Source organism: Microcaecilia unicolor, chromosome 1, assembly GCF_901765095.1.
Source record: "Microcaecilia unicolor chromosome 1, aMicUni1.1, whole genome shotgun sequence".
NCBI classification, from domain to species: Eukaryota; Metazoa; Chordata; class Amphibia; order Gymnophiona; family Siphonopidae; genus Microcaecilia; species Microcaecilia unicolor.
The window spans coordinates 357,974,995-357,999,972 of NC_044031.1; the positions used below are offsets into that span (position 1 = coordinate 357,974,995).

Below are 24,978 nucleotides of genomic sequence, written 5' to 3' on the forward strand. Positions count from 1 at the left end.
CAGAGGCCTGTATGGAGTTCCTGCCAGGTGGAATGAGCATAAAATGTAAGCACTGGGGGAGGGTAAGAAAGACATGGAGGTGTGGGAACTGCAGGGGGGGGGGGGGGTGGCTTGAGGAATGTTGAATTTTGCATGGCTGGGGTATAGCACTTCTGGGTGGGATGGAACCAAAACTGGGTGAGCCTGGGATTACCCAGGCCCACCAATAGCTAAGCCCCTGTTACTAATATGCCCTCATTTTGGTTGATTACCTTTCCACCATTTTTTAAATGGAAGGTCCAGTAATCTGGAATTCTTTACCAAATGAATTGTGAGACACTGAGAAATTCGACCTTTTCAGAAAGCACTTAAAAGGCCCACTAGTTTAAACAAGCTTGTCCATTAATAGCAACGCTGATCCTCAGGTACTAGTGATATTGATTTCTTGGATATGTTGACGGCCAGGTACTGGGAGAACTATATAGCTCTTTATTTCTAGATGGTAAGAATTGATTTGTTGGCTTGCCCACATGTTATATTCTATATTATTTGAAGTATTTTAACTGTGTGTTTTACCTGCTGAGAAATTGTACTGTAGATTGTGTGGGCTACACATTTTTAAAGACATAAATAATAGTTTGCATGACAATTTAAGCCATGATCCAATGTTTTTATATTCTTTTACTTGTACATAAAGTACAATGTTTAATTTGATAAAAAAAGAGGTCAGAACAAATTGCCCTTAGCCTTGTTTTCTGCATGTTCATTTACTGAAGAGTTGAAGTAATATTAACTTTATAACCTGGTTGAAACATGCTGTAGTAGGAGTTTTGCTATAATATCTGATATGACTAAATGTATTTTACAATTCAGAGGCAGAGCAACATATTTTATAATCCTCTGCAAGCAATATACTTAAAGTAAATAACTCTGTGAATTACCCCAACCTAAAACTGATTTGTGATAGTCATTAGATTAGTTCAGTGGAGCTCTAACTGATAAGGCATTAATAATTATAAGAACTGACTTGGTTAGTGAAATGTTTTGCTGATGCTTCTTTCTGCATCAGGTGGTACATTTTCTAATTAAGTACCAAAGGTTCACTATAAATAACTTAAACCAACTTTAGAAGATTCCACTTGTACAGACTTACTATCGGCTCTCTATTCTGTTTCCTAGGGAAGTACACCTGGCATCATAGATATACAATGGTCAAACTGAAGCTGCCAAACCCAGGCTTGGAAAATAGGATACCTTCCCATCAAGAGCTTGAACAGATTGAAGAGAAGGAAGCAAACGAGAGACCACAATGGGACAACAAAGCTCAGTACATGTTAACTTGTGTAGGATTTTGTGTGGGACTAGGAAATGTATGGCGATTTCCCTATCTCTGCCAAAGCCACGGAGGAGGTATGTTTGCTCATTTTATCCTATTCTAGAAAAGAAATAAAACACTCATTCTACAGTTACTAAGACTGTGTAATAAAACATATACATTAACAATCTACAAAAGGCTACAAAAAGCATCACTACATTAGTGTGCACTAAAACAGATTAGTACACATTAGTACACATTATTTACCACAGGTTCCACTTTATGCACCTAAATAGGTGACAGTAAGGGCTCCCAGCGGTAATTGTTATGCACTAATGGAGAAATTAGCATGTGGCTATTAAAAAAAAATAACAAAAAAGACCATTATACTGTTGTGCTAAACGTGGCCAGAGCACACAGGAAACCCACGTGCTAATCACAGCGCCAGCCACTTTTTTAGCGTGGCTTAGTAAAAGGACCCCATTAATATGTCAAAATTTGTAGAAGCTAAATTCCCATCTCATCAAAAGTCAGCATAGAAAAGGAATACAGATTTTCTCGTTCTGGATTTATTCATTATCAGTATTCAAGCAATCATTTATGTACCTTCTTGTTTATATACATATATATATATATTTTTTTTTTCTATTTGTCCATTCATCTTGTGTGTTGCAACTTTTACATTTCTGGTTAAAATGTAGTAAAAATGACTCTTGCAAATTTAAGAGCTTAGGAAGAAGTAACTGCTACTGATGGTGTTATCCCTGGAAATTCAATGCCTGACCACATCTGAGTTCCGGTATTGAATTTCTGGGTATACAAAGCCAGTGAAAACATAGCCGGTTAAGGGGTCCTTTTACTAAGCTGCGGTATAAGGCTGTCTTTTTTTTCTGGAAAAGAAATGGCCATGTGGTGAATGAACCACTTACCATGTGGCCATTTGGGGGGGAGAGAGGGGGGCGGAGGAGCGCTTACCACCACCCATTAAGTTAGCAGTAAGGGCTCCCGCGTTAACCTGGCAGTAACCGGGCAGTGCAAGGTGCTGTCTGATTACCACCAGGTAAGCACTGGTGCTACAAAAATAGAAAATATTTTTGTAGCACCGGAAAAGGCATACGCTGGGGGTGGGAACTACCACTTGGCTCCTGCAGTAGTTCTGGATTGGTGCATGGCAAGCCTGTTGCTGCGCGCCAACCCTTAGTAAAAGGACCAGTCTCTGGGAATAACTCCACAAGACAAGGGATATCAATCAGCAAATAAATGTTTTATTTATTTACATTTGGACCGGTTGCTTCACAGGCAAAGTCTCTTATTCTCTCTCAGTATTCTGATTAATAGCCAAAACTCAACACACAGCTCAAAATCCTCAATAACAATTGGCTTACCTCAGCCAGGTCACAGCAACTAGAAGCATTCAAACAACATATATGCTGGGCCACAGTACCTTCCCTGGGTCTCTGTATTGGGGTCCTCTCTCTTTGTTCACTCTCTCTGTGAAGCCTCTGTATCTGGGTCTCGCTTTGCTCTTGAGACCTCCGTGTGCGAGAGTTTCTGGGAATGCCTAGCCCTATGGTTCTCACTCTCTCACAGGGCACAAAATTAGTTCTTCAACGTGTAGCCAGAGTGGTTTGTAATCATGATTCTCTGAGGACAAGCAGGCTGCTTGTTCTCACATGTGCTGCTTGTTCCAAATGTGGGTCGACGTCCGCGTTGGCCCAGGAAACGGCAAATTTTTCCCAGCAAAAATAAAAAATTTGCCAGAGTCTTCTGGCATGCGAGCAGCACGCACCGCGGATGACTTTCTGCCCGTTGCATGAGCATGTCCCCTCAGTTTACTTTTTTCCGCGTTGAGATGCGGTAGTTTTTTTCTGCGCTCCTCTCAGGCCCAGGAAAGAGTCTTTGAGGTTTTTTTTTTCAAATTTTGTCTTTATTTTATTGACGTTGGGAGGAGAGGTAATGACTGCTGAGAGACCAACCCACGCTGAGAGCAGCGAGGCGTCGAGTGGGTCTCCACCTGCACCGAGGCCTCCTGTTATGCAGGCCCCCTTACTACTACTACTACTATTTAGCATTTTTATAGCGCTACAAGGCGTACGCAGCGCTGCACAAACATAGAAGAAAGACAGTCCCTGCTCAAAGAGCTTACAATCTAATAGACAAAAATAAAGTCGGACCCAGCCCTGAGGAGACGTGAGGATTCCACATCCTCCTCATTGGTACAGAGGAGTCTCAATGATGGGCGTTGAGTGAAGGCGAAGAAGCACCGTCATCGTTCTCCTTCAACATATGGTGCTGGGAGCTCTGGGGTGTCGAGAGAGTCGGCACCCGAGAAGTGTCGGCGCCGAGAGGATCGCTCCCCCTTGATATAAGAGGTGCCGATGCGTCGGTTTCCTAGCAGCCCGTTACCTGCTCCTGAGCCTCCACAGATTATGACACCGCCTGTTCACCGACCCCACAGCCTTCTGGAGGGACTGCTACATCAGTCAGCTTCGGTGTCGGGGGTGCTTGTGCTTTCTGTACCATCTGCTGCAGCAGTGTCTGGCCCTTCACCTGCAGTGAGGTCCCTGACCGCGATGCCGGCTTCGGCATCGGCATCAGCTGCCACCCAGGTCGAGCAGGTGTCGGCCTCTTGACATCGCCATCGAGGACATTGTTCCTCGGCATCGAGGCAGGTCCAGTGTCGAAGTACCTTAGCAGAGGTCTTATCCGATACTGAGCAGGAGCGTTCGTGGGAGTCAGAGGAAGATCCCAGGTACTTTTCTTCTGATGAGTCCTTTGGGATTCCCTCTGAACCTTCCCCTCCACCAGAGAGGAGATTATCTCAACCGGAGAGTCTATCCTTTTCCTCTTTTGTCCGGGAAATGGCTACGGCTATTCCCTTCCCTGTGGAGATTCTGCATAAGGTACTGAAGGAAGTCCTTATGCGAAACTGGTCGGCCCCTCTGTCTGGCCCTGTGGTCCTGAAGAAAGCTGAATCCCAGTATTGGATCCACAGTGAACCTGGATTGATGAGGTCTCAGTTACCCCATAATTCTGTGGTGGTGGATTCCGCCCTCAAGAGAGCCATGAGTACTAGAGACTATGCTTCGGCGCCCCCAGGCAGAGAAGCTAGGACTCTTGATTCTTTTGGGAGGAAGACGTATCAGGCCGCTATGCTTGCTGCCAAGATCCAATCATACCAGCTCTTCACAAGCGTTCACTTGCGGGACTCGATAAGGCAACTGTCTAGCTTGGTTGATGCACTCCCTCCGGAGCAAGCCGAGCCTTTTTGGCAGGTGGTCAGACAGTAGAAGGCGTGTCGAAAATTCCTGGCCAGGGGTATGTTCAACACTTTTGATGTAGCATCCAGGATCGCTGCTCAAGATATAGTGATGCATAGACTCTCATGGCTGTGTGTCTCTGACCTGGATCATTTGGTCCAGCAGCGAATGGCGGATGTTCCTTGCCGGGGGGACAACCTTTTTGGTGAAAAAGTAGAGGATCTTGTTGATCAGATCAAGAAGCATAATGATGCTATGGATTCTCTCTCCCACTGGGCGTCTTCTGCTACTACCTCCTCATCTAGGATGTATTTTGGGGGGAAGAGGAGTGCTCCCTATTCCTATCCTAGGCGTAGGTACAGTCCTGCTTCTAGACAGCCTTCCCAGGCTCAGCCCCAGCATTCTCGTTCTCGTCAACAGCGTGCATCTAAGGCCCATGCTGCTCCCCAGCAAAAGAAGGGAATGGGCTTTTGACTGGCTCCAGTTAAGCATAGCCTCTGTAAAAGTGTCCTTACCGGACAACTTGCCTGTTGGGGGGAGGTTGATATTTTTTCACCAAAGGTGGCCTCTCATAACCTCTGACTGGTGGGTCCTTCAAATAGTCTGGTTAATCGAAACCTCCAAATTGCCCACCAGGAGCTCATTCTTACAGCCAGCACAAGCAAGTACTTGCAGAGGAACTCTCCGCCCTTCTGAAGGCCCAAGTGGTCGAACCCGTTCCACCAGGGGAAGAAGGGCTGGGATTCTATTCCAGCTACTTCCTTGTGCAGAAAAAGACAGGGGGGATGCGTCCCATCCTAGACCTGAGGGCCCTGAACAAATGTCTTCTCCGAGAAAAGTTCAGGATGGTTTCCCTGGGCACCCTTCTTCCCATGGTTCAAGAAAACGATTGGCTATGCTCTCTGGATTTAAAGGATGCTTACACACACATTTCGATACTCCCAGCTCACAGGAAGTATCTTCGATTTCGGCTGTGAACTCAGTACTTTCAGTACTGTGTACTGCTGTTTGGTCTGGCATCTGCGCCCAGAGTGTTCACAAAGTGCCTAGTGGCAGTCGCAGCGTCACTACGCAGACTGGGATTGGCTGGTGAAGAGCACCTTGAAGGCAGGCGCTCTACTTTCCATGCGAATGACTATTCAGGTGCTAGAACTACTGGGGTTCGTGATCAATTACTCCAAGTCCCATCTCACCCCAGTTCAAATGTTGGAATTCATTGGAGCTCTGTTGAACACAAAGGCAGCTCGGGCTTATCTTCCTGAGGCAAGGGCAGACAACCTCCTGTCCCTGGTGTCCTTAGTTCGAACGTCTCAATAGATCACGGCTCGGCAGACGTTGAGACTCCTGGGGCACATGGCCTGCACAGTTCATGTGACTCCCATGGCACGCCTACAAATGAGATCAGCTCAATGGACCCTAGCTTCCCAGTGGTATCAAGCTACGGGGAGTCTAGAGGATGTCATCCAACTGTCCACCGACTTCCGGAATTCTCTGCAGTGGTGGACGATTTGATCCAATTTGAGCTTGGGACGTCCATTCCAGATTCCTCAGCCACAAAAAGTGCTGACGATGGATGCATCCCTCCTGGGGTGGGGAGCTCGTGTAGATGGGCTTCACACTCAAGGAGCCTGGTCCTTTCAGGAAAAAGGTCTTCAGATCAATGTCCTGGAATTGCGAGCGATCTGGAACGCTCTAAAGGCTTTCAGAGATCGGCTGTCCAACCAAATCATATTGATTCAGACAGACAATAAGGTTGCCATGTATTACACCAACAAGCAGGGGGGCACCGGATCTCGCCCTCTGTGTCAGGAAGCCGTCCAGATATGGCTTTGGGCGTGCCGTCACGGCATGTTTCTGCAAGCCACTTATCTGGCAGGTGTAAACAACAGTCTGGTCAACAGGCTGAGCAGGATAATGCAACCTCACGAGTGGTTACTGGACATGGGTGTCGCCCGCAAGATCTTCCGAGCGTGGGGCACCCCCTTGGTGGATCTTTTTGCCACTCAGATCAATCACAAGGTCTCTCAGTTCTGTTCCAGGCTTCAGGCCCACGACAGACTAGCATCAGATGCCTTTCTCCTGCATTGGGGAACAGGCATCCAGTATACGTATCCTCCCATACCTCTAGTAGGGAAGACTTTGCTGAAACTCAAGCAAGACTGTGGAACCATGATTCTGATTGCTCCCTTCTGGCCGCATCAGATTTGGTTCCCTCTTCTTCTGGAGTTGTCCTCCGAGGAACCATGGAGATTGGAGTGTTTTCCAACTCATCACCCAGAATGAGGGGTCGCGTCTGCATCCCAACCTCCAGTCTCTGGCTCTCACGGCCTGGATGTTGAGAGCTTAGAATTTGCCTCCTTGGGTCATTCAGAGGGTGTCTCCTGAGTCTTGCTTGCTTCCAGGAAGGATTCCACAAAGAGGTGTTACTCTTTCAAATGGAGGAGGTTTGCTGTCTGGTGTGAAAGCAAGGCCCTAGATCCTCTTTTTTGTCCTACACAGGCCCTGCTTGAATACCTTCTACACTTAACAGAGTCTGGTCTCAAGACCAACTCCGTAAGGGTTCACCTCAGTGCAATTAGTGCTTATCATCGGTGTGTAGAGGGTAAACCTATCTCTGGATAATCTTTAGCTGTTCACTTCATGAGAGGTTTGCTTTTGTCAAAGCCCCCAGTCAAACCTCCTCCAGTGTCATGGGATCTCTACGTCGTTCTCATCCAGCTGACAAAAGCTCCTTTTGAGCCACTGAATTCCTGCCATCTGAAGTACTTGACCTGGAAGGTCGTTTTCTTGGTGGCTGTTACTTCAGCTTGTAGGGTCAGTGAGCTTCAGGCCTTGGTAGTGCATGCACCTTATATCAAGTTCCATCACAACAGAGTAGTCTAGTCCTCCGCACGCACCCTAAGTTCCTGCCGAAGGTGGTGTCGGAGTTCCATCTGAATCAGTCAATTGTCTTGCCAACATTCTTTTCCCGTCCTCATACCCGCCCTGGCGAAAGCAGTTTGCATACCTTGGACTGCAAGAGAGCATTGGCCTTTTACGTGGAGCGGACGAAGCCCTTCAGACAGTCCGCCGAGTTGTTTGTTTCTTTCGATCCCAACAGGAGGGGAGTCGCCATCGGAAAACGCACAATCTCTAATTGGCTTGCAGATTGCATTTCCTTCACTTATGCCCAAGCTGGGCTGACTCTAGAGGGCCATGTCACGGCTCATAATGTTAGAGCCATGCTGCATCAGTGGCTCACTTAAAGTCAGCTTCCATTGAAGAGATTTGCAAGGCTGCAACGTGGTCATCAGTTCACACATTCACATCTCACTACTGCCTTCAGCAGGCTACCCGACGCGACAGTCGGTTTGGGCAGTCAGTGCTGCAGAATCTGTTCGGGGTTTAGAATTCAACTCCACCCCCCTAGACCCATTTTTGTTCTGTTCCAGGCTGCACTCTCAGTTAGTTGTTTATGGTTTCAGTTCAATCTATGTTATGTCCTCGCCGTTGCGAGGCCCAATTGACCTTTCTTTGTTGTTTTGAGTGAGCCTTGTTGCTAGGGATACCCCACATGTGAGAACAAGTAGCCTGCTTGTCCTCGGAGAAAGCGAAGATACTTACCTGTAGCAGGATTCTCCGAGGACAGCAGGCTGATTGTTCACAAACCTGCCCATCTCCCCTTTGGAGTTGTTGTTAGTTTATTTGTTTGCTTTTTGATTCAACTGAGGGGACACGCTCGCGCGCCAGAAGACTCTGGCAAAACTTTTATTTTTGCTGGGAAGAATTTGCCGTTTCCTGGGCCAACGCAGACGTCGACCCGCATGTGAGAACAAGCAGCACATGTGAGAACAATCAGCCTGCTGTCCTTGGAGAATACCTGCTACAGGTAAGTATCTTCCAGGGGCGTAGCCACAGGTCGGCCTGGGTGGACCGGGGCCCATCCATTTTCATCCCAAGCCTGCCCAGCAGAAAACCAGCCACTATCCCTCCTCTGTTGTTGCAGCTTCAGCAGCGAAGTTATCCTGGGGAGGTGTCATTCATGCTTTAGACTGCAGCGCGGGACCAGCCACACGCCTGCTAACAGCTCTGCGCAGCGTTCCGACTCCCACCTCTTAAGACACAAACGTCCTGTTTCCGACACAGAGAAACAGGAAGGGGGAGGTGGGCACCGCACCGCTCCACACTCTTCTTAGGATGGTTTCCTTCTCGTCTCTGCTGCTCTGCCTCCATTCCCTATGGCTGCCTACTGCAGCTCCTTTAGCCTTTACACACTAACGTGGTCTGCCCTGCAGTGCACGTATCGATCTGGCACGGTGCGATCTGGCACGGTGAGGTTTCATTTCGTCGTCTCCAGTGAGCCCCCAGGACTCTTGGATTGAGAGTGGGAGACGGCACGGATTCATAGGTTGGTCTATGTTTTCCCTCTCCCACACAGCCAGAGCTATAATCTCAGGGCAGGGCAGACGGACCTGTGGGCTGCTGCATCCACGTTGTTGTTCTTTATTGTTGGTGGCATTTTTGTTTGATCTCGCTTGTGTTTTTAGGCAAACCGGCTTGTTCGGTATGGGGATGGGATAACATTTCATTGCGATTTATTCATTGTGAGTCGTGATCAGTGTGTCATTTGGAGTGGCTGGTTGTGGGGATACCCTAGCACGTGTTGTATTTGTGTGGAGATTTTTTTCTCCTGGTGAAGGGCGATTAAAACGGACATTCTAAGAATCATGTGCTCGACATTCAGAGTTTCCATTCAGAGTTTCTATCAATCTATTTACTTATTTTACAACATTTTTATGTATGTAACAACCAAGGCATGCACTAAGGGATATGAATTGGGTTGATACATGAGAGCATTTGGGTCAAGGGAGGGGTATGGTTTGTGGGAAGTAATTATTTTTACAGGATACTGTGATGTGTGTTTAGATGTTTGCCATTATAGTAGACTTATGTCTTGTGAAGTTTAGGTGTTGCTTGTCTAGTAATTAATATGCAAAATTTTATGTATGTTCTCTACACTATTAATCAGAAGGTAGAAGAGACCAATTTAAATCTCATGAGAAGAGACCTCTCCTAGGGGTGCCAGCTTGAGCACACACTATTTAACCAATAGCACATTTAAAGCTGCCAATTACACAGGTATGCGTACACTTACCTGTTGCTTTTCTGTCCATTTACAGACTCAAAGTGGCACATACTGTGATGCTTTGGGTGTGCAATTGGTTGGGTGGTGTGTGTTTTGGCTGGCACTTTTGGGAGAGGTTTCTTCTTGTGAAATTTTAAGTATATAACATTTGTAACCTGCCTAGAATTGTGGGATAGTGCAGGATTGACATTTTTAAATTTATTTAAAAAATGTCTGTGTTCCATAAAGTATGTATGTGGTTTATGTTGATGCAGGACATCTGTTGGGCAGATCTGCCCAAGTGCATGCTAAGGCATTATTTAGACTATAATCCTACTAATTAGAGGACAATGCTCAACTCCCAGAGTCAGATTTAAAACCTATCACATAAAGACTCCAGTATAATTTAAATATCAAAAAAGACTTTTATTATTTGTACTTTAGTGCCACTCTAACACAACTGACACTATTAACTACCTAAAAACTCTCATTCATGTCATCCATTCACCGTCCTCCACCTGTACCTGATAGTATGAACTGCACAAAATTACATTGGAAACATACAATATCTAACAGTTATTTAGACTATCCCATGAAACACGACTCATACCTATATACATAGTGCCCACCCATATTAGCTCTGGTTCCATCCAAAATGTGAGGTCTAGCTACGCCACTGGTATCTTCGCTTTCTCATAGAACCAGTAACAGCCCTGTTGAAGAATAAATGCTTTCTTATAAGTAATAAAATCAGGAAAAGATGCACCTCCCATGGAATGCATACTTTTTAATGTTTTAAGTGCAATTTTTGGTTGTTTAGGTTTCCATAAAAAAGAGACAAGAAGTTGTCCATTTGTGAGTAGAAGTTAGCAAGAAAGAGAATTGGAATCTTACTCAAAATGAACTTTATTTTTGGTGTTGCCTTCATTTTAATAGTTTCAAGTCTACTCCACCAGGATAAATGTAAGGGGTGCCAATTAAGAAGGAGTGATTTAAGGAATTCAAGTATAGAGTCAGTGTTATTTTTGATTTTGTCATCTAGATTCATACAGAGATTTATAACTAAGTATCTAATATTAGAGTTAGCCCAAATTAAGTCAAAAGATCATGAAATTTCAGAATGGGAATGATGGTTGAGAGGAAGAATTTCAGTTTTTTGTTGGTTCATTTTATAACCTGAGAAAATTGAGAAATCGTTTATTAACTGGAAGAGGTCTTAGAATTGGATAAATATAAAAGTATATCATTAGCATAAGCTGAACATTTTTATTTCCATATCCTTAACCATAATACCTGTTATTTATGAGTATTTTTATATGGCTATGAGAAGGGGTTCCATTGCTATATTAAACAGGTAAAGAGAAACAGGGTGCCTTTTTGGGACAGATAGGGTCAGAGAGAACATTGTTAGTTACAACCCTTGCTATGGGATTGGCATATAACACTTTGAGGTTTTGAATAAAGGATAAAGGTGCTCCAAACCATTTTAGTGTGGTAAAAAGATAACCTAGCTCCACTCTGTCAAAGGTCTGTTCCACAGCTAGGGCTAAGGCCACTGCAGGGTAGCTATCAGATGTCACAATATGAGCGAGATGAAGAAAAAAAAGACAAGAGCTATCTGTTATAAGATGACCTGGCATAACGCCAACTTGGTTGGGATGAATAACTTTCCCTATAATCTGTTTAAGTCTAATGGACAGAATCTTGCCATATATTTTATAATCTACATTTAGCAGAGATATATGGTGACAGTTCTGCGTGGGTCTTTTTTCGGTTTGGGGATGACATTTATTATTGCATCTGAGAAATGACTATGAAGAATGTTTTCTGGCTTTAAAAAATTGAATAGGCTTAACAGTTTTGTGGACAGTATCCTTTAAAAAAATGTTTTAAAAATTTTACAGGATACCGCAGCACGGTATGCGCATGTGTGGGCGTCCTTTGAGACGTTACCACCAGCACATCGGTTGCTGTTGAGTGCCGGACTGCCTGGTAGAGCTGGTAAGGATTTTGTATAGTTAGTTTTTAAGATGTAAGATGGGTTTATTATAATTTGGAAGTGTAATTATGTTGTCTATTGTACATAGATGACCCCTGAAGACGCTTTATGAAGCGAAACACGATCGTGTAGGGTCAGAGTACTACAGCCTCAATGGACAAGAGTAAGCCGATTTAATGGCGTGGAAGTAGTCCAATAATATCAGCACTTTATGGAGTTTTGACTACCAATTGAGTGTGGATACCTAAAGGGATTGCACCTCGAAGTTAAAAGACTGAAATTGGTTTCATTTTTGAAAGAAGGATGGAATACATAAATACGAAACAATAAACAAGAAAAGAGGGAAGATACATGTGTTTATGAACTGTTTTGAACGGTTAAGAACATTCTGGTTATAGAACGTTCACACAGGATAAGAATAGATAACTGTGTAGGAAGTATTATAAAACAGTATTCATAAATACCTTTGGGGCACTAGGATCATTTGAAGTTATTTATGTTGTTGTAATAGGTTTTATGGTATGTGTATATATGGTTGAATGGATTGAATGAATGGGTGTGTATTGGGGGTGTTTTAGATGACATATGTTCAGTTATTTATATGTAAAAGATTGGTTAAATAAAGATTTGTTATGTTTGTAACAGTTGTTGAAGATTGAGTTAAAAATTTTATGGGGATGCAATCAGGACCTGGAGTTTTCCCTGATTGCATGTCGTTGGTGGCTGTGAGAATCTCTTTTTAAGTAATATCTTGTTGAAGTATATTAGCATCATCAAGAGACCAAGGGGCTCTTTATTGAAAGAGAAAAACATCCAAAAAGTGTCATAAAACAGCATTTAGACAAATTTCTTCTAAAATGTCCAAATCGGTATTTTGAAAACCTATTTTTCAGACGTTTATCTATGCAATTCATCTGCAGTGTGTCCAAATCACAAGGGACTGTTTCAAAGGCAAGATTACGGTGTGCCTAACACTTGGATGTTTTACAGCCATAATGGAACAAATCCAAAATGTCTAGGATAAAAACTTCGATGTAACAAAAGAGAGGGAACAAAGTACAAACTAAAGTCCAAACAAAAAAAACAGCACCATGGGCCTTTTCATCCATTTTGATACAGAAAGTGAAAGTGCCTTGGTGCTTTGTAGCTTTTACTACATGAGACGTGGGGTAAGGAATAATATATTGTAGAGGAATATATTCGAGTTATTCCCCAAGTTTTCCACGTCATCACTGTGACCCCTGACGCAGGTGCTAGTCACCGAAAAACGGCCCGTGTCGGGTCTTTTTGTCAAGGCTCATTCATTAAAGAACTGTGTTCCATTTTTAAAGGCCCATGGTGCTGTTTTTTTTGTTAGGATAAAAACTTCAACATTTTTTTTAGAGAAGTGGATATTGCTTTAATTGGTTGTTGTATAGCCGGGATTCGCACTTTGGTTCTTTTTCTCCTTAGATAATTAGCTAACATTTTACTACTTTTAATTTTTTCAGCATAATATTTAGAGTTATTATCAAAATTCTCTTGGCCTGCTTTGAGGTTCATTAACTTCTTAATATACTTTAGCTGATAGAATGAATTTAATAAAGCAGGGTCATTGGTACTTATATAGTCATTCCATTCTCCCTCTTTTATTTGTTGACTTAACAATTCAATTTGAGTATTGTTTTCCTTATTTTTGTAAGTATTTATGGAAATCAGTTCTCCTCAGCGCTACTTTAAAAGCCTCCCAGATGGTCAGGAGCATTATTAAGTAGAAAGAATTATTGTATAAAATGTTCTAATCTGGATACCATTTGTTATTCACTTAACAGACTGGGATGTAGCTTCCATAATGGGGATTTAGGTGGAGCTGGTGTTGTCTAGTTAGGAGCATGGTCAGAGATCACTATGGGAGAGATAACAGATGTGGAGAGATTCTCCATTAGTGAATGGGATATTATTTTCAAGTCTGGAGAAACTATTATGATGGGAAGGAAAAATATATATTCTCTTGCAGTGGGGTGTTGTATTCTTCAAGGATCTAATAAATTGAACTGAGACATTAATGAATTGAGAATGATAGTGAATTTGGTGGAAAATATTTTTGTTCGGGAATGCATATCAAGCCATTAATAGGGAAATTAAAATCTCCTGATATTATTATCGGGATAGGGTCAAAGGCTTGCAACTTTTCAAAAAGAGCCAACCTCCCCCCCCCCCCAAAAAAAAAAACCTCTGGTGAATCAGAATTTGGATCATATACATTTACTAGTAATATAGGTGTAGAATATATAGAAAATTTTAGAATTACCCATCTACCCATCTGGTCAATATTTTGCTCTAAAACTTGAGGTTCTTATGAAAAATAGAGACACCTTTTTTTTTCTACCATCCAATGGAGCATCATTTGAAGATGTTATCCAATTATAGTTTTTAATAAAAGCAGATGTATTAGGAACATGTGTCTCTTGTAAGAAGACAATTTGTGTTTTTTTGAGATAAAGGAGGACTTTTTTTCCTTTTAATAGGGTGATGTAAGCCATTCACATTCCAAGAAACTATACTCAATGGTGAGTTAGTACCAGTCATTTGTATTTTATATAAGAAAGCAGAAAAAAGGGTCTATAACATGACTGATGTGAGTTGAGTATATAAAACATAATAGAGAAAGAAAAGAAAAACAGTATTGCGGAGGAGTCCTACGTTTTGTGCTAGATGAGTCCTATCTTTTGAGCAAGAACTATTGGAGATCTCCTGCTTTTGATATCTGTGCAGGAGTGGAGGTGCTACCTTTGGTGAGGTTCCGGTGCTGAAGGTGTTTGGTGGGTACTGAGGCAGCCTACTTCCCCTGATGTCATCGGGGGTCCTTTCCCACAATAAAAGGAAAATGCACTGCGGTGTGTGGCCGCAGGGTGTAGCCAAAGGGGCACTCCCTGCCCAGTCTTGAGGAGCTAAGTTTACTTTTTTTTCTTTAATATGGGGAAGCATAAAGTGTCTGTTCAGCCTAAGGTATTCACGTCAGTAGCATTCAGCCTCCACCACCCTTTCTGTGAAATAATACTTCCTTAGGTTATTGCTAAGCCTATTCCCTCTTAACTTTGTTCATATGCCCCCTCATTCCATAGCTCTCCTTCATTTGAAAAAAGGCTCTCTTCCTGTACATAAATGCCCTTGAGATATTTAAACATTTCTATCATGTCTCCTCTCTCCCTCCTCTCTTCCAGCTTATACATGTTGAGGTTCATAAGCCTGTCCCTATAATTTTTGTATTCAAGGCCGCTTACTAATTTTGTAGCTGCCCTCTGGATCGACTCCATCCTGTTTATATCTTTCCGTAGGTGCGGTATCCAGAACTGCACGCAGTACTCCAAATGAGGCCTCACCAGAGACTTATACAACGGCACTATCACCTCCTTTTTCCTGCTGGTCATGCCTCTCTTTATGCACCCAAGCATCCTTCTGGCTTTGGCTGTCACTTTTTCTACCTGTTTGAAAGCTTTAAGGTCGTCAGACACAATCACCCCCAAGTCCCGCTCTTCCTTCGCACACTGAAGCACTACACCCTCTATACTGTACCGTTCCCTCGAGATAGGGTCTCCTAAGAGGTTCCCCGCCTATCTGGGCAGCCTGTTGAGGAACCTACTGGAGATTTGGCTTTGTCTTTTACTGATATTCCTGAAAAGATCAAAGTGGATGTTCATCAAATGCAGGCATTTCCAGAAGACAAGGAAGTGACTCTTAAAGATTTGTGGACTTTAAATTCTCAAATGGAAGGGATGTTGAAATCTATTACAACTCAGACTGCTCTTTTTTCAGATCAAGTGGCACAGAAATTTGAAAATGTGTACTCAAATTTAGGAGTCTGAGGTAAACAGGTTTCTAGTGTACAGCATCAGGTCTCTTTGATGTAGGCTACTTCAGCTTCTTTTTAAAAAGATTTTCATAGAGTCACGTGATGCCGTGCTAGCGAGCGGGTGTTGTTGGGAAGAGCTCCTGGGTCCCAATCTCTAATTTTGCTTAATTTGAGGCATATTTCTGGACTACATCATTGGAATTTACAATATTATATCAAGTTCTGTAAGCCACACGTGCAGATTGGTTTGATTAAGCTGATGGCTGCAAAAGCACAGCGAAGAGATAAAGAGAAATCGTTCTACAGTGATCTTAAGATGGCTAATGGCAGTGGGGCCGACTACGGTAAGCTCAGCATGGGTTACCGAGATCATGACAGAGGTCAAACAGGCCATAGATGCTTCGCTGGATAACTGTTTGCAGCAAGTAACGGATAAATTAGATATTGTTGATGGCCAGTTGGAATCTTTGCAGGGAGAATTTTCAGCATACTTGCAGCATGTCTCTGATCTTGAAGACCACGTGCAGCAACTCTCCATGTCCAATGAGAATCTTCAAACTAGGCTTTGAGGATTAGAGGAAAAACTGGATGATATTGAAAATCAATCTAGAAGAGGAAATCTAAGATTGGCGGACTTATACTACTACTACTACTTGACATTTCTAAAGCGCTACTAGGGTTACGCAGCGCTGTACAGTTTAACATAGAAGGACAGTCCCTGCTCAAGGAGCTTACAATCTAAAGGATCTAGAGGATGAGGGGTGGAGGAGTGGCCTAGTGGTTAGGGTGGTGGACTTTGGTCCTGGGGAACTGAGGAACTGAGTTCGATTCCCACCTCAGGCACAGGCAGCTCCTTGTGACTCTGGGCAAGTCACTTAACCCTCCATTGCCCCATGTAAGCCGCATTGAGCCTGCATTGAGCCTGCCATAAGTGGGAAAGTGCGGGGTACAAATGTAACAAAAAAAATAAATAAATAAAGGACAAATGTACAGTCAGTCAAATAGGGGCAATCAAATTGGGGCAGTCTAGATTTCCTGAATAGGTTAGATGCCGAAGGCGACATTGAAGAGGTGGGCTTTGAGCAAGGATTTGAAGATGGGCAGGGAGGGGGCTTGGTGTAAGGGCTCAGGAAGTTTATTCCAAGCATAGGGTGAGGCGAGGCAGAAAGGGCGGAGCCTGGAGTTGGCGGTGGTGGAGAAGGGTACTGAGAGGAGGGATTTGTCCTGTGAGCAGAGGTTACAGGTGGGAACTTAAGGGGAGATGAGGATAGAGAGGTAATGAGGGGCTGCAGACTGAGTGCATTTGTAGGTTAGAAGGAGAAGCTTGAACTGTATGCGGTACCTGATTGGAAGCCAGTTAAGTGTCTTGAGGAGAGGGGTGATATGAGCGTATCGGTCTAGGCGGAATATAAGACGTGCCGCAGAGTTCTGAACGGATTGAAGGGAGGATAGATGGTTAAGTGGGAGGCCAGTGAGGAGTAGGTTGCAGTAGTCAAGGCGAGAGGTAATGAGAGAGTGGACGAGAGTTCGGGTGGTGTGCTCAGAGAGGAAAGGGCGAATTTTGCTGATGTTAAAGAGAAAGAAGCGACAGGTCTTCGCTATCTGCTGGATATGCGCAGAGAAGGAGAGGGAGGAGTCGAAGATGACTCCGAGGTTGCGGGCAGATGAGACGGGGAGGATGAGGGTGTTATCGACTGAGATAGAGAGTGGAGGAAGAGGAGAAGTGGGTTTTGGTGGGAAGACGATAAGCTCGGTCTTGGCCATGTTCAGTTTCAGGTGGCGGTTGGACATCCAGGCAGCAATGTCGGATAAGCAGGCTGATACTTTGGCCTGGGTTTCCGCAGTGATGTCTGGTGTGGAGAGATAGAGCTGGGTGTTGTCAGCATAAAGATGATATTGGAAACCATGAGATGAAATCAGCGAGCCCAGGGAAGAGGTGTAGATTGAAAAAAGAAGGGGTCCAAGGACAGATCCCTGCGGAACTCCAACAGAGAGCGGGATGGGGGTGGAGGAAGATCCATGAGAATGTACTCTGAAGGTATGGTGGGAGAGATAAGAGGAGAACCAGGAGAGGACAGAGCCCTGGAACCCAAATGAGGACAGTGTGGCAAGAAGTGAATCATGATTGACAGTGTCAAAAGCGGCAGATAGGTCGAGGAGGATGAGGATGGAGTAGTGACCTTTGGATTTGGCAAGGAACGGGTCATTACAGACTTTAGCGAGTGCCGTTTCTGTCGAGTGTAGAGGGCGAAAATAGGATTGAAGCGGATCGAGGATGGCATGAGAGGAGAGAAAATCAAGGCAGCGGCTGTGAACGGTGCGTTCAAGTAACTTGGAGAGGAAGGGTAAGAGGGAGATGGGGCGGTAGTTGGAGGGACAGGTAGGGTCAAGTGATGGTTTTTTGAGGAGTGGTGTGACTACGGCGTGCTTGAAGGTGTCAGGGACAGTTGCAGTGGAGAGAGAGAGGTTGAGGATATGACAGATGGGGGGGGGGGGGTGAGAGTAGGAGAGATAGTGTTAAGTAAGTTGGTGGGGATGGGATCAGAGGAACAAGTGGTGCATTTCAAGGAGGAAAGAAGATGGGCGGTTTCCTCCGGTGATATCAGGAAAAGAGGAGAAGGAGGCCTGGGTTTGTTGGTTGAGGGGGTGGGTTGAAGGGTGAAGAGGAGGAGGAGGCTTGGTAGTGAACTCAAGGTTGATCTTCTGCACCTTGTCACGGAAGTAGTCAGCCAGTGATTGAGGAGAGAGTGAGAGGGGTGAGGGTGGGAGCGGAGGGTACTTTGAGGAGGGAGTTAAGGGTGGCGAAGAGACGACGAGGGTTGGAGCTGAGAGAATTAGTCAATTGGGTGGGTGTAATAGTCCTGTTTGGCAAGGAATAGGGAGGACTGGAAGTAGGATAGCATGAATTTGTAATGAAGGAAATCGGTATGGGTGTGAGATTTCCTCCAGAGGCATTCAGCAGATCGTGCACAGGAGTGAAGGTATTGGACGCAAGGGGTCAGCCAGGGCTGGGGATTAGTACGCCTTGTGGGACGGGGGATGGATGGTGCGAGGGTGTCTAAAGCAGAGGAGAGAGTGGCATTGTAAGTGGAGACAGCCTTGTCGACAGACTCGGAGGACATGATGGAGGGGAGGAGATTAGAAATACTAGAGGATAGGGTGGGAGGGTCGATAGCCTGGAGATTCCTGGTAGTAGTGGTTAATGTTGGGCAGGGCTGAGGGGGAGGTGATGAAGTGTGAAGGTGATCAGGTGATGATCAGAGAGAGGGAGAGCTGAGGCGTAGAAATTGGAGGGTGAGCAGGGAGAGGATGAGGTCAAGACAATGGCCAGTTTGGTGAGTAGGGGTGGTGGAGCAGAGCTGGAGGTTGAAGGAGGATGTCAGAGTGAGGAACTGAGAGGCGTGAGAGCGGATGGGTCATCAGCGTGTATGTTAAAGTCCCCAAGAATGAGGACTTTAACAGAGACAATTGCGGAGCCAGAGCTCAGAAAGTTCCTGGAGTCTTGGTTAGAGTCTACTTTGCAATTGCAGTCAGATGCGGGCCCTTTATGAATTGAAAGAGCTCATCGGCTGCGCCCTCATCGGCCCACGGATGCACATCCTTGAGTGGTCATCTTTAAATTACTTAATTATGTACACAAAGCAGAACTTTTACAGGCTATACGCGGTAAGGGGCCACTTACCTATGAAAATTATAACTACCACTCAACTTCTAAATTTAAACCATTGGGAACCATTGTGCGCCATGAAAAATTAACCTTTGTTCTTGCACCCTCAGCACTTCACTGACATCACTCCCATGCTCCAGAGACACACGAATGAGAAAGTGAATGATAAGTGTGTAGCATGATATGGTGTGGTTGGGTTATGATGAATGAGAATTTTAAAGGCATTTATTGTATTTATACAGTAATCAAATAAAGTTGAATATTTGTTATTTACAAACTTAAACCTCTGGAGTACGGGTGATATTGATCAACAGATTTAAAATGACAGATTTTATAACATAACCACAGGGTGTCCCAACAAGTATTGCGCTGCTTCTCCATTACTAGTTGGGAAGCCACATAGGGGGCAATTAGGTGCCTGGAGGGGCACACTGTAGGAGCCTATTCTATAAAGAAAAGTAGGTATCTACTTTCTTTTATAGAATACTAATGTAGCCTGGTATTAACCTGCCTACATTTAGGTACTCACGTGTATTGCAGGCTGCTTTAGGGGCAGCAACTGTCAATTAGACATAATCCATAAATTAAATATGTCATAAATTAAAATAATAATTATAAAACATAAATAAGTGAACACAATTAAAATCATAGAAACTTGCAAGGGGGAGGGGAGAAGAGAGGAAGAACCATACTGGACAAGACATCTCAGAATGACACTGGGACAAAGTATGTCCCCATCCCCGCCCTGTCCCCATGGGTTCCATGACTTCCATCTCTGTCCCTACCCCATCCCCGCAAGTTCTGTCTCTTTCCCCATCCAGTCCCCGCAGTTCCTGTCTCTGTCCTCACCCCATCCCCACAGGTTCTGTTCCTGTCCCTGCCCCATCCCCATGGGTTCTGTCCTCAACTGCAGAAGCCTCAAACACTTATGATTTTATATTTAAATCTTTTTATTAAAGTATACAAGGAACAATATGCTATGCAACTGTTGTTTATAAATCACAAATAGAAAACAATGATAACGAGCAACTATAATAACCCCCTCTCACCCTGTACCCTTCTAACCCCAACAATAGCTGACTTCTACTACCCCAAGGAATCCTAATCCACCCTGTTAAAATGTCCAGGGGTATAAATTACAACCCGTTCTGTATGCCCTAGTGGGGAAGAAATATGCCTTATGAAGCACTCTTATGATTTTTTAAATCTGTGGATGAATAAGTCATCAACAATCTCTGGATTCAGTCTAGCTCTCCTGTCTTCCACAGTCCTTCTGTAATCCTAAGGGTTAATATATATATATATATATATATATATATATATATATATATATATATATATATATATATATATATATATATTTTTTTTTTTTTAAATAAAAAAAAGGAAAAAAATGTACCTGGACCCCCAGGTTTCTGTGTGGCTACGTCGGGCCATTTTGGGTGGTCTTAGGTGGCTGGGGTGCTTCAATGCCCAGCGCTGTTGTTCTGCTGGCCCGATGGATGTTTTGGCCATTTTGGGCTGTCCCGTTGTTGCCCGGACATTCCGGGCATCTTTGGGCCCAATTTGGGCCACCTGCAGCGGGTACTAGTGGTTAGGGAGGCTCCGGAGGTCTCCAGAGCTGGGAGTATCATCAAAATGCGTCCAGCCGCGAAGGTGCGCTGGACGCGAATGACGGAGCTCCGGCTGGTACCCGTCAGGAAAATGGCCGGCTTTCGGCATAGCCTGCCGTGATGGGGGGGGACTGAGTGAGTGCACATTCTCAGTCCATTCCTGGAGCTCCAGTTAGGCCTCGCTGAAGCCTGGAGCTCGGTTTTAGAGCTACCCAGCCAGGGTTACAGGGATATTGATACTTTTCAGGGACTTTTTGTTTTTGGACCCGATTTTTGTTGGGAACCTTCGGGACCAGAACCAATTGGTGAAAATAACTCCAAGAATATTGTAGATATAAATAATATCTTGGACCTGGCAATCATAATTGGAATGGATAACACAGGACTTTCATTATGAGAAAATATTAGGCCCTTAGACTTTTCAGGATTTAATTTCAATCTATGAGTGTACAATGAGCAATAATACTGAGTTTGCAGTTAAAATCTGTTAGCTCCTGTGGATTATCACTGTCCAAAACACCTAGGATCTGAAAGTCATCCACATATGGAAGGGATGATAGATTGAAGTAAGCACAGTAGGAGTGCTAGAAAAATATTAAACAAGGTATACACACTAGAGCCCTTCCATAGTAGTTTACAAGTACGGTTAGAAAAATAGGAATGAAACCATTGAAATACGGTTCCTGCTAAACCAATTTCTAATAGCCTATAAAGCAAAAGATTGTGATCAATAAGATCAAAAGCAACTGATAAATCCAATGATATTAAAATATCTGATTTCCCTTGGTTAAAATGTTGCCGGATAAATGTAGTACGACCTATAGGAGCAGTTTCTGTACTATGATTGTCAACATGCGCCAATAAAGGTAGCTAAACTTTTAAGAAACCTGTATCCTACGTCACTTCTGGGACAGAGCCAATGCTCCCGTGTTCACAGAACCTTGGGAGATGAGCGAAAGAGGCAGCAGTCACATGTCACATCACACAAGAGATGTCATAAAACAAAGCATAATTTTCTAAAATGTAATACCAAACAAGAAACCTAGGAGCTGAAGGTTTGGAATTGTGAGGGGAGGATGTGGGGAAAGGTGGTAGAAAGGCAACCTAGGGACAGCTGGGCCACAGCTAAGGGGAGTTAGAGGAGGAGTGCTGGAAAATGCTAGCACACTCTAGAGCAAATATTAGGTTCACTGTACTACCAACATTTGCCCTAGAGCAAGGGGTTCTCAACCCAGTGTTTCGGACACACCCATCTAAGTCAGGTTTTCAGGATACCTACAATGAATATATATGACATAAAGTGTATGCAAATTTATCTCATGCATATTCATTGTAGATAGCCTGAAAACCTGTCTGGTTAGGTATGTCCCAAGGACTGGGTTCAGAACACCTGCCCTAGAGTAAATTCTATCCTCTCAGTCCTGTCCTCTATGACCCTTACCTTTCAGTCTATGTCCCCTTGCATCAGGCCTACTTTTTCCACCAAAGCTCTGAAGGAGATAAACCATCTTTAGGTGTATCTACATCCCATGATGGAGCTTCAGCTACAGCTGCAGGTGCCAATGGAGATAGTGGATGTGCTGCATTAGTTGAAGGAGATGGGGACTGCTGCAAGAGAACATTTTTCTCATCTCAATTCTTGAGCTCTCCCCAGGGGTGGCACCTCTGGAGGGGTGGGTGAGGCATAGGTGGGTGGGATGGTGGGAGATTACTAGATGTGGAGGGAAGTGTTTGGTCAGGGAGAGGTATGGTTGAGGGTGGTGGAGAGGCTGCAGGTTCCTCTTCTTCAATCCTTGCTGCCTCCTCAGGCTCCTCCCCCCCTCCTCCTCCTATTCTTCCTTCTTGCATTGCATTTTCAATATGGTAATACTAGGGCCCAGCTAAGGAACAGGTTATTTTGAGTTAGTCTTCACTGGACCAAAGTTGCTTTCCTTGTGCCATCACCATCCAGCTGAATAGGCAGAGTCTGAAAAAGGTGGAGGATAAAGGATTTTTTTTTTTACATTTACATCACACATTATCCCAAGCACACTTGGGTTCAATGTGGCTTACATTTGAAAATACAGAGAGACATTCAGTTATATCATGGGATCAAGTAGACGGATATGTCTGAAACATTTAACAAAGTTGAGATTAGCATATATACCCATCTAGGCATTTAAAAGTATGTCCTTTAATGATACCGCATGCTCAGAAGTCATAGCCATAAATATAGACAGTTATTCAAACATTATCACATGTACATACTAGAACAGGCATCCATACACCACATTGCAAAAGTAAACAATGACTTCTACAGAGTACATTCAAAACTTAATTTTTATTTCCTCATTTCCATCTTCCAAAATTCTACACAGCAGATGTACAGATCAATAGGACCCAAAACAGTCCAAAACAAGTAAATTCAGAAGCAACACAGTTTGTACTTAATTGTTCAACCGCCCTTTATATCATTGTTCAACCACCCTTAGGATTTAAAAAGCAAAACCATGTGCATTTAAGGACTGGATAAATGAATTAAAACAAAGTTTTAAAGCAAATGCCCTTAATATGTAATACTTGGTAGCAATAATGAACCAGTGATGGAATATTAACATAGCAAGCAGCCTGAGCCAACAGATTTATTTTCCACTGAACATAATTAACTTTGTATGACCTTGGCAGCTAATAGTGTGCTGAACTGGACATTTAGACTGACTCGACAGAACTTCCTCATGATGAAAGTCCTTTCCTCATCATTCAATACCTCTCTGTGAAATAATAGCAATAAAAAAGGCAAATGCATTTTTATAATAAACCACTGCAATCCACAAAACAAGTTCCCGGGCTATCTTTTTCTTTTGATGTAGGCACAGGAAAAAAAAAGATGTTAAATGCTCCCAGGTTTCAACCAAATTAATGTTTTTTTTTAATTGTACTTATAAGTAGTAAGTCTGATTGTTAAGCACCTGATTCTCATAAAATGATGTCTGTGTTGCTGGCCCTTAACTAGGTGAAAACATCTCTGCACAAATACAGGGAGTCCTTATAACCAACCCCTCCAAATGAGACATTGATTTAAAATTTAGAACTAATTACTACTCTAACCGATGAAACCAATACTTCCTCTGTGTACATCCATATGCTGCACAAACCAGCATGTTTAAAAATATAAGTGAGATCAAATAAAAATGCTACCAACAATAAAGAACGACAACGTGGACAGAGCAGCTCATAGATTTGCTTACTTTGTTTTGAGTGAATGGGGATGACGACTGTATGTAGGAGAAAGGAAGGGAGATAAACCTAATCACTTGGGAGATATGCTAAGTCGCAATGCAAACTAGATGCCTGCCGCATCACCCTTATAAAATCTGCTCCTCAGCAATTTAAAACAGACCTCACAGAACACCTAAACTACATGCTACAAAATGGCCTCTTCCCTAAGGATAAAGGAAACATTCTACTCACTCTTTCGGTATATTAAAAGCAGGAAACCAGCAAAAGAATCGGTTGGGCCGCTGGATGACCAAGGGGTAAAAGGTGCGATCAAGGAAGACAAAGACGTAGCGGAGAAATTGAATGAATTCTTTGCTTTGGTCTTCACCGAGGAAGATTTGGGTGGGATACCGGTGTCGGAAATTATATTTCAAGCGGACGAGTCGGAGAAAGTTACTGACTTCACGGTAAACCTGGAGGACATAATGGGGCAGTTCAGCAAACTGAAGAGTAGCAAATCTCCTGGACCGGATGGTATTCATCCTAGAGTACTGATAGAACTGAAAAATGAGCTTGCAGAGCTACTGCTAGTGATATGCAATTTATCCTTAAAATCGAGCATGGTACCTGAAGATTGGAGGGTGGCCAATGTAATGTCGATTTTTAAAAAAGGTTCCAGGGGAGATCCGGGAAATTATAGACCGGTGAGTCTGACATCGGTGCCGGGGAAAATGATAGAGGCTATTATTAAAAACAAAATTACAGAGCACATCCGAGGACATGGATTAATGAGACCAAGTCAGCACAGCTTTTGTGTGGGGAAATCTTGCCTGACCAATTTACTTCAATTCTTTGAAGGAGTAAACAAACATGTGGACAAAGGGGAGCCGGTTGACATTGTGTATCTGGAATCAAAAAGAGGATCTGGGGGGAACTTCCGGTGGCAAGATGGCGATCTAACGCAAACACGAGACGCTCAAGCTGCCTTGAAATAATATTTCCTAAAAAAAA

General features: G+C 43.7%; 1 protein-coding gene across 1 annotated transcript in view; it reads left to right on the plus strand.

The window, feature by feature from the left end:
• The first annotated feature begins 1,104 nt into the window (after window positions 1-1,104).
• The window catches only part of SLC6A19 (solute carrier family 6 member 19), a 254,175-nt gene continuing 230,301 nt past the window's right edge, over window positions 1,105-24,978 (plus strand). The window contains 1 exon segment of the mRNA XM_030209679.1: window positions 1,105-1,389. Coding sequence (XP_030065539.1) covers window positions 1,188-1,389 — 202 coding nt within the window. The 5' untranslated portion in view covers window positions 1,105-1,187.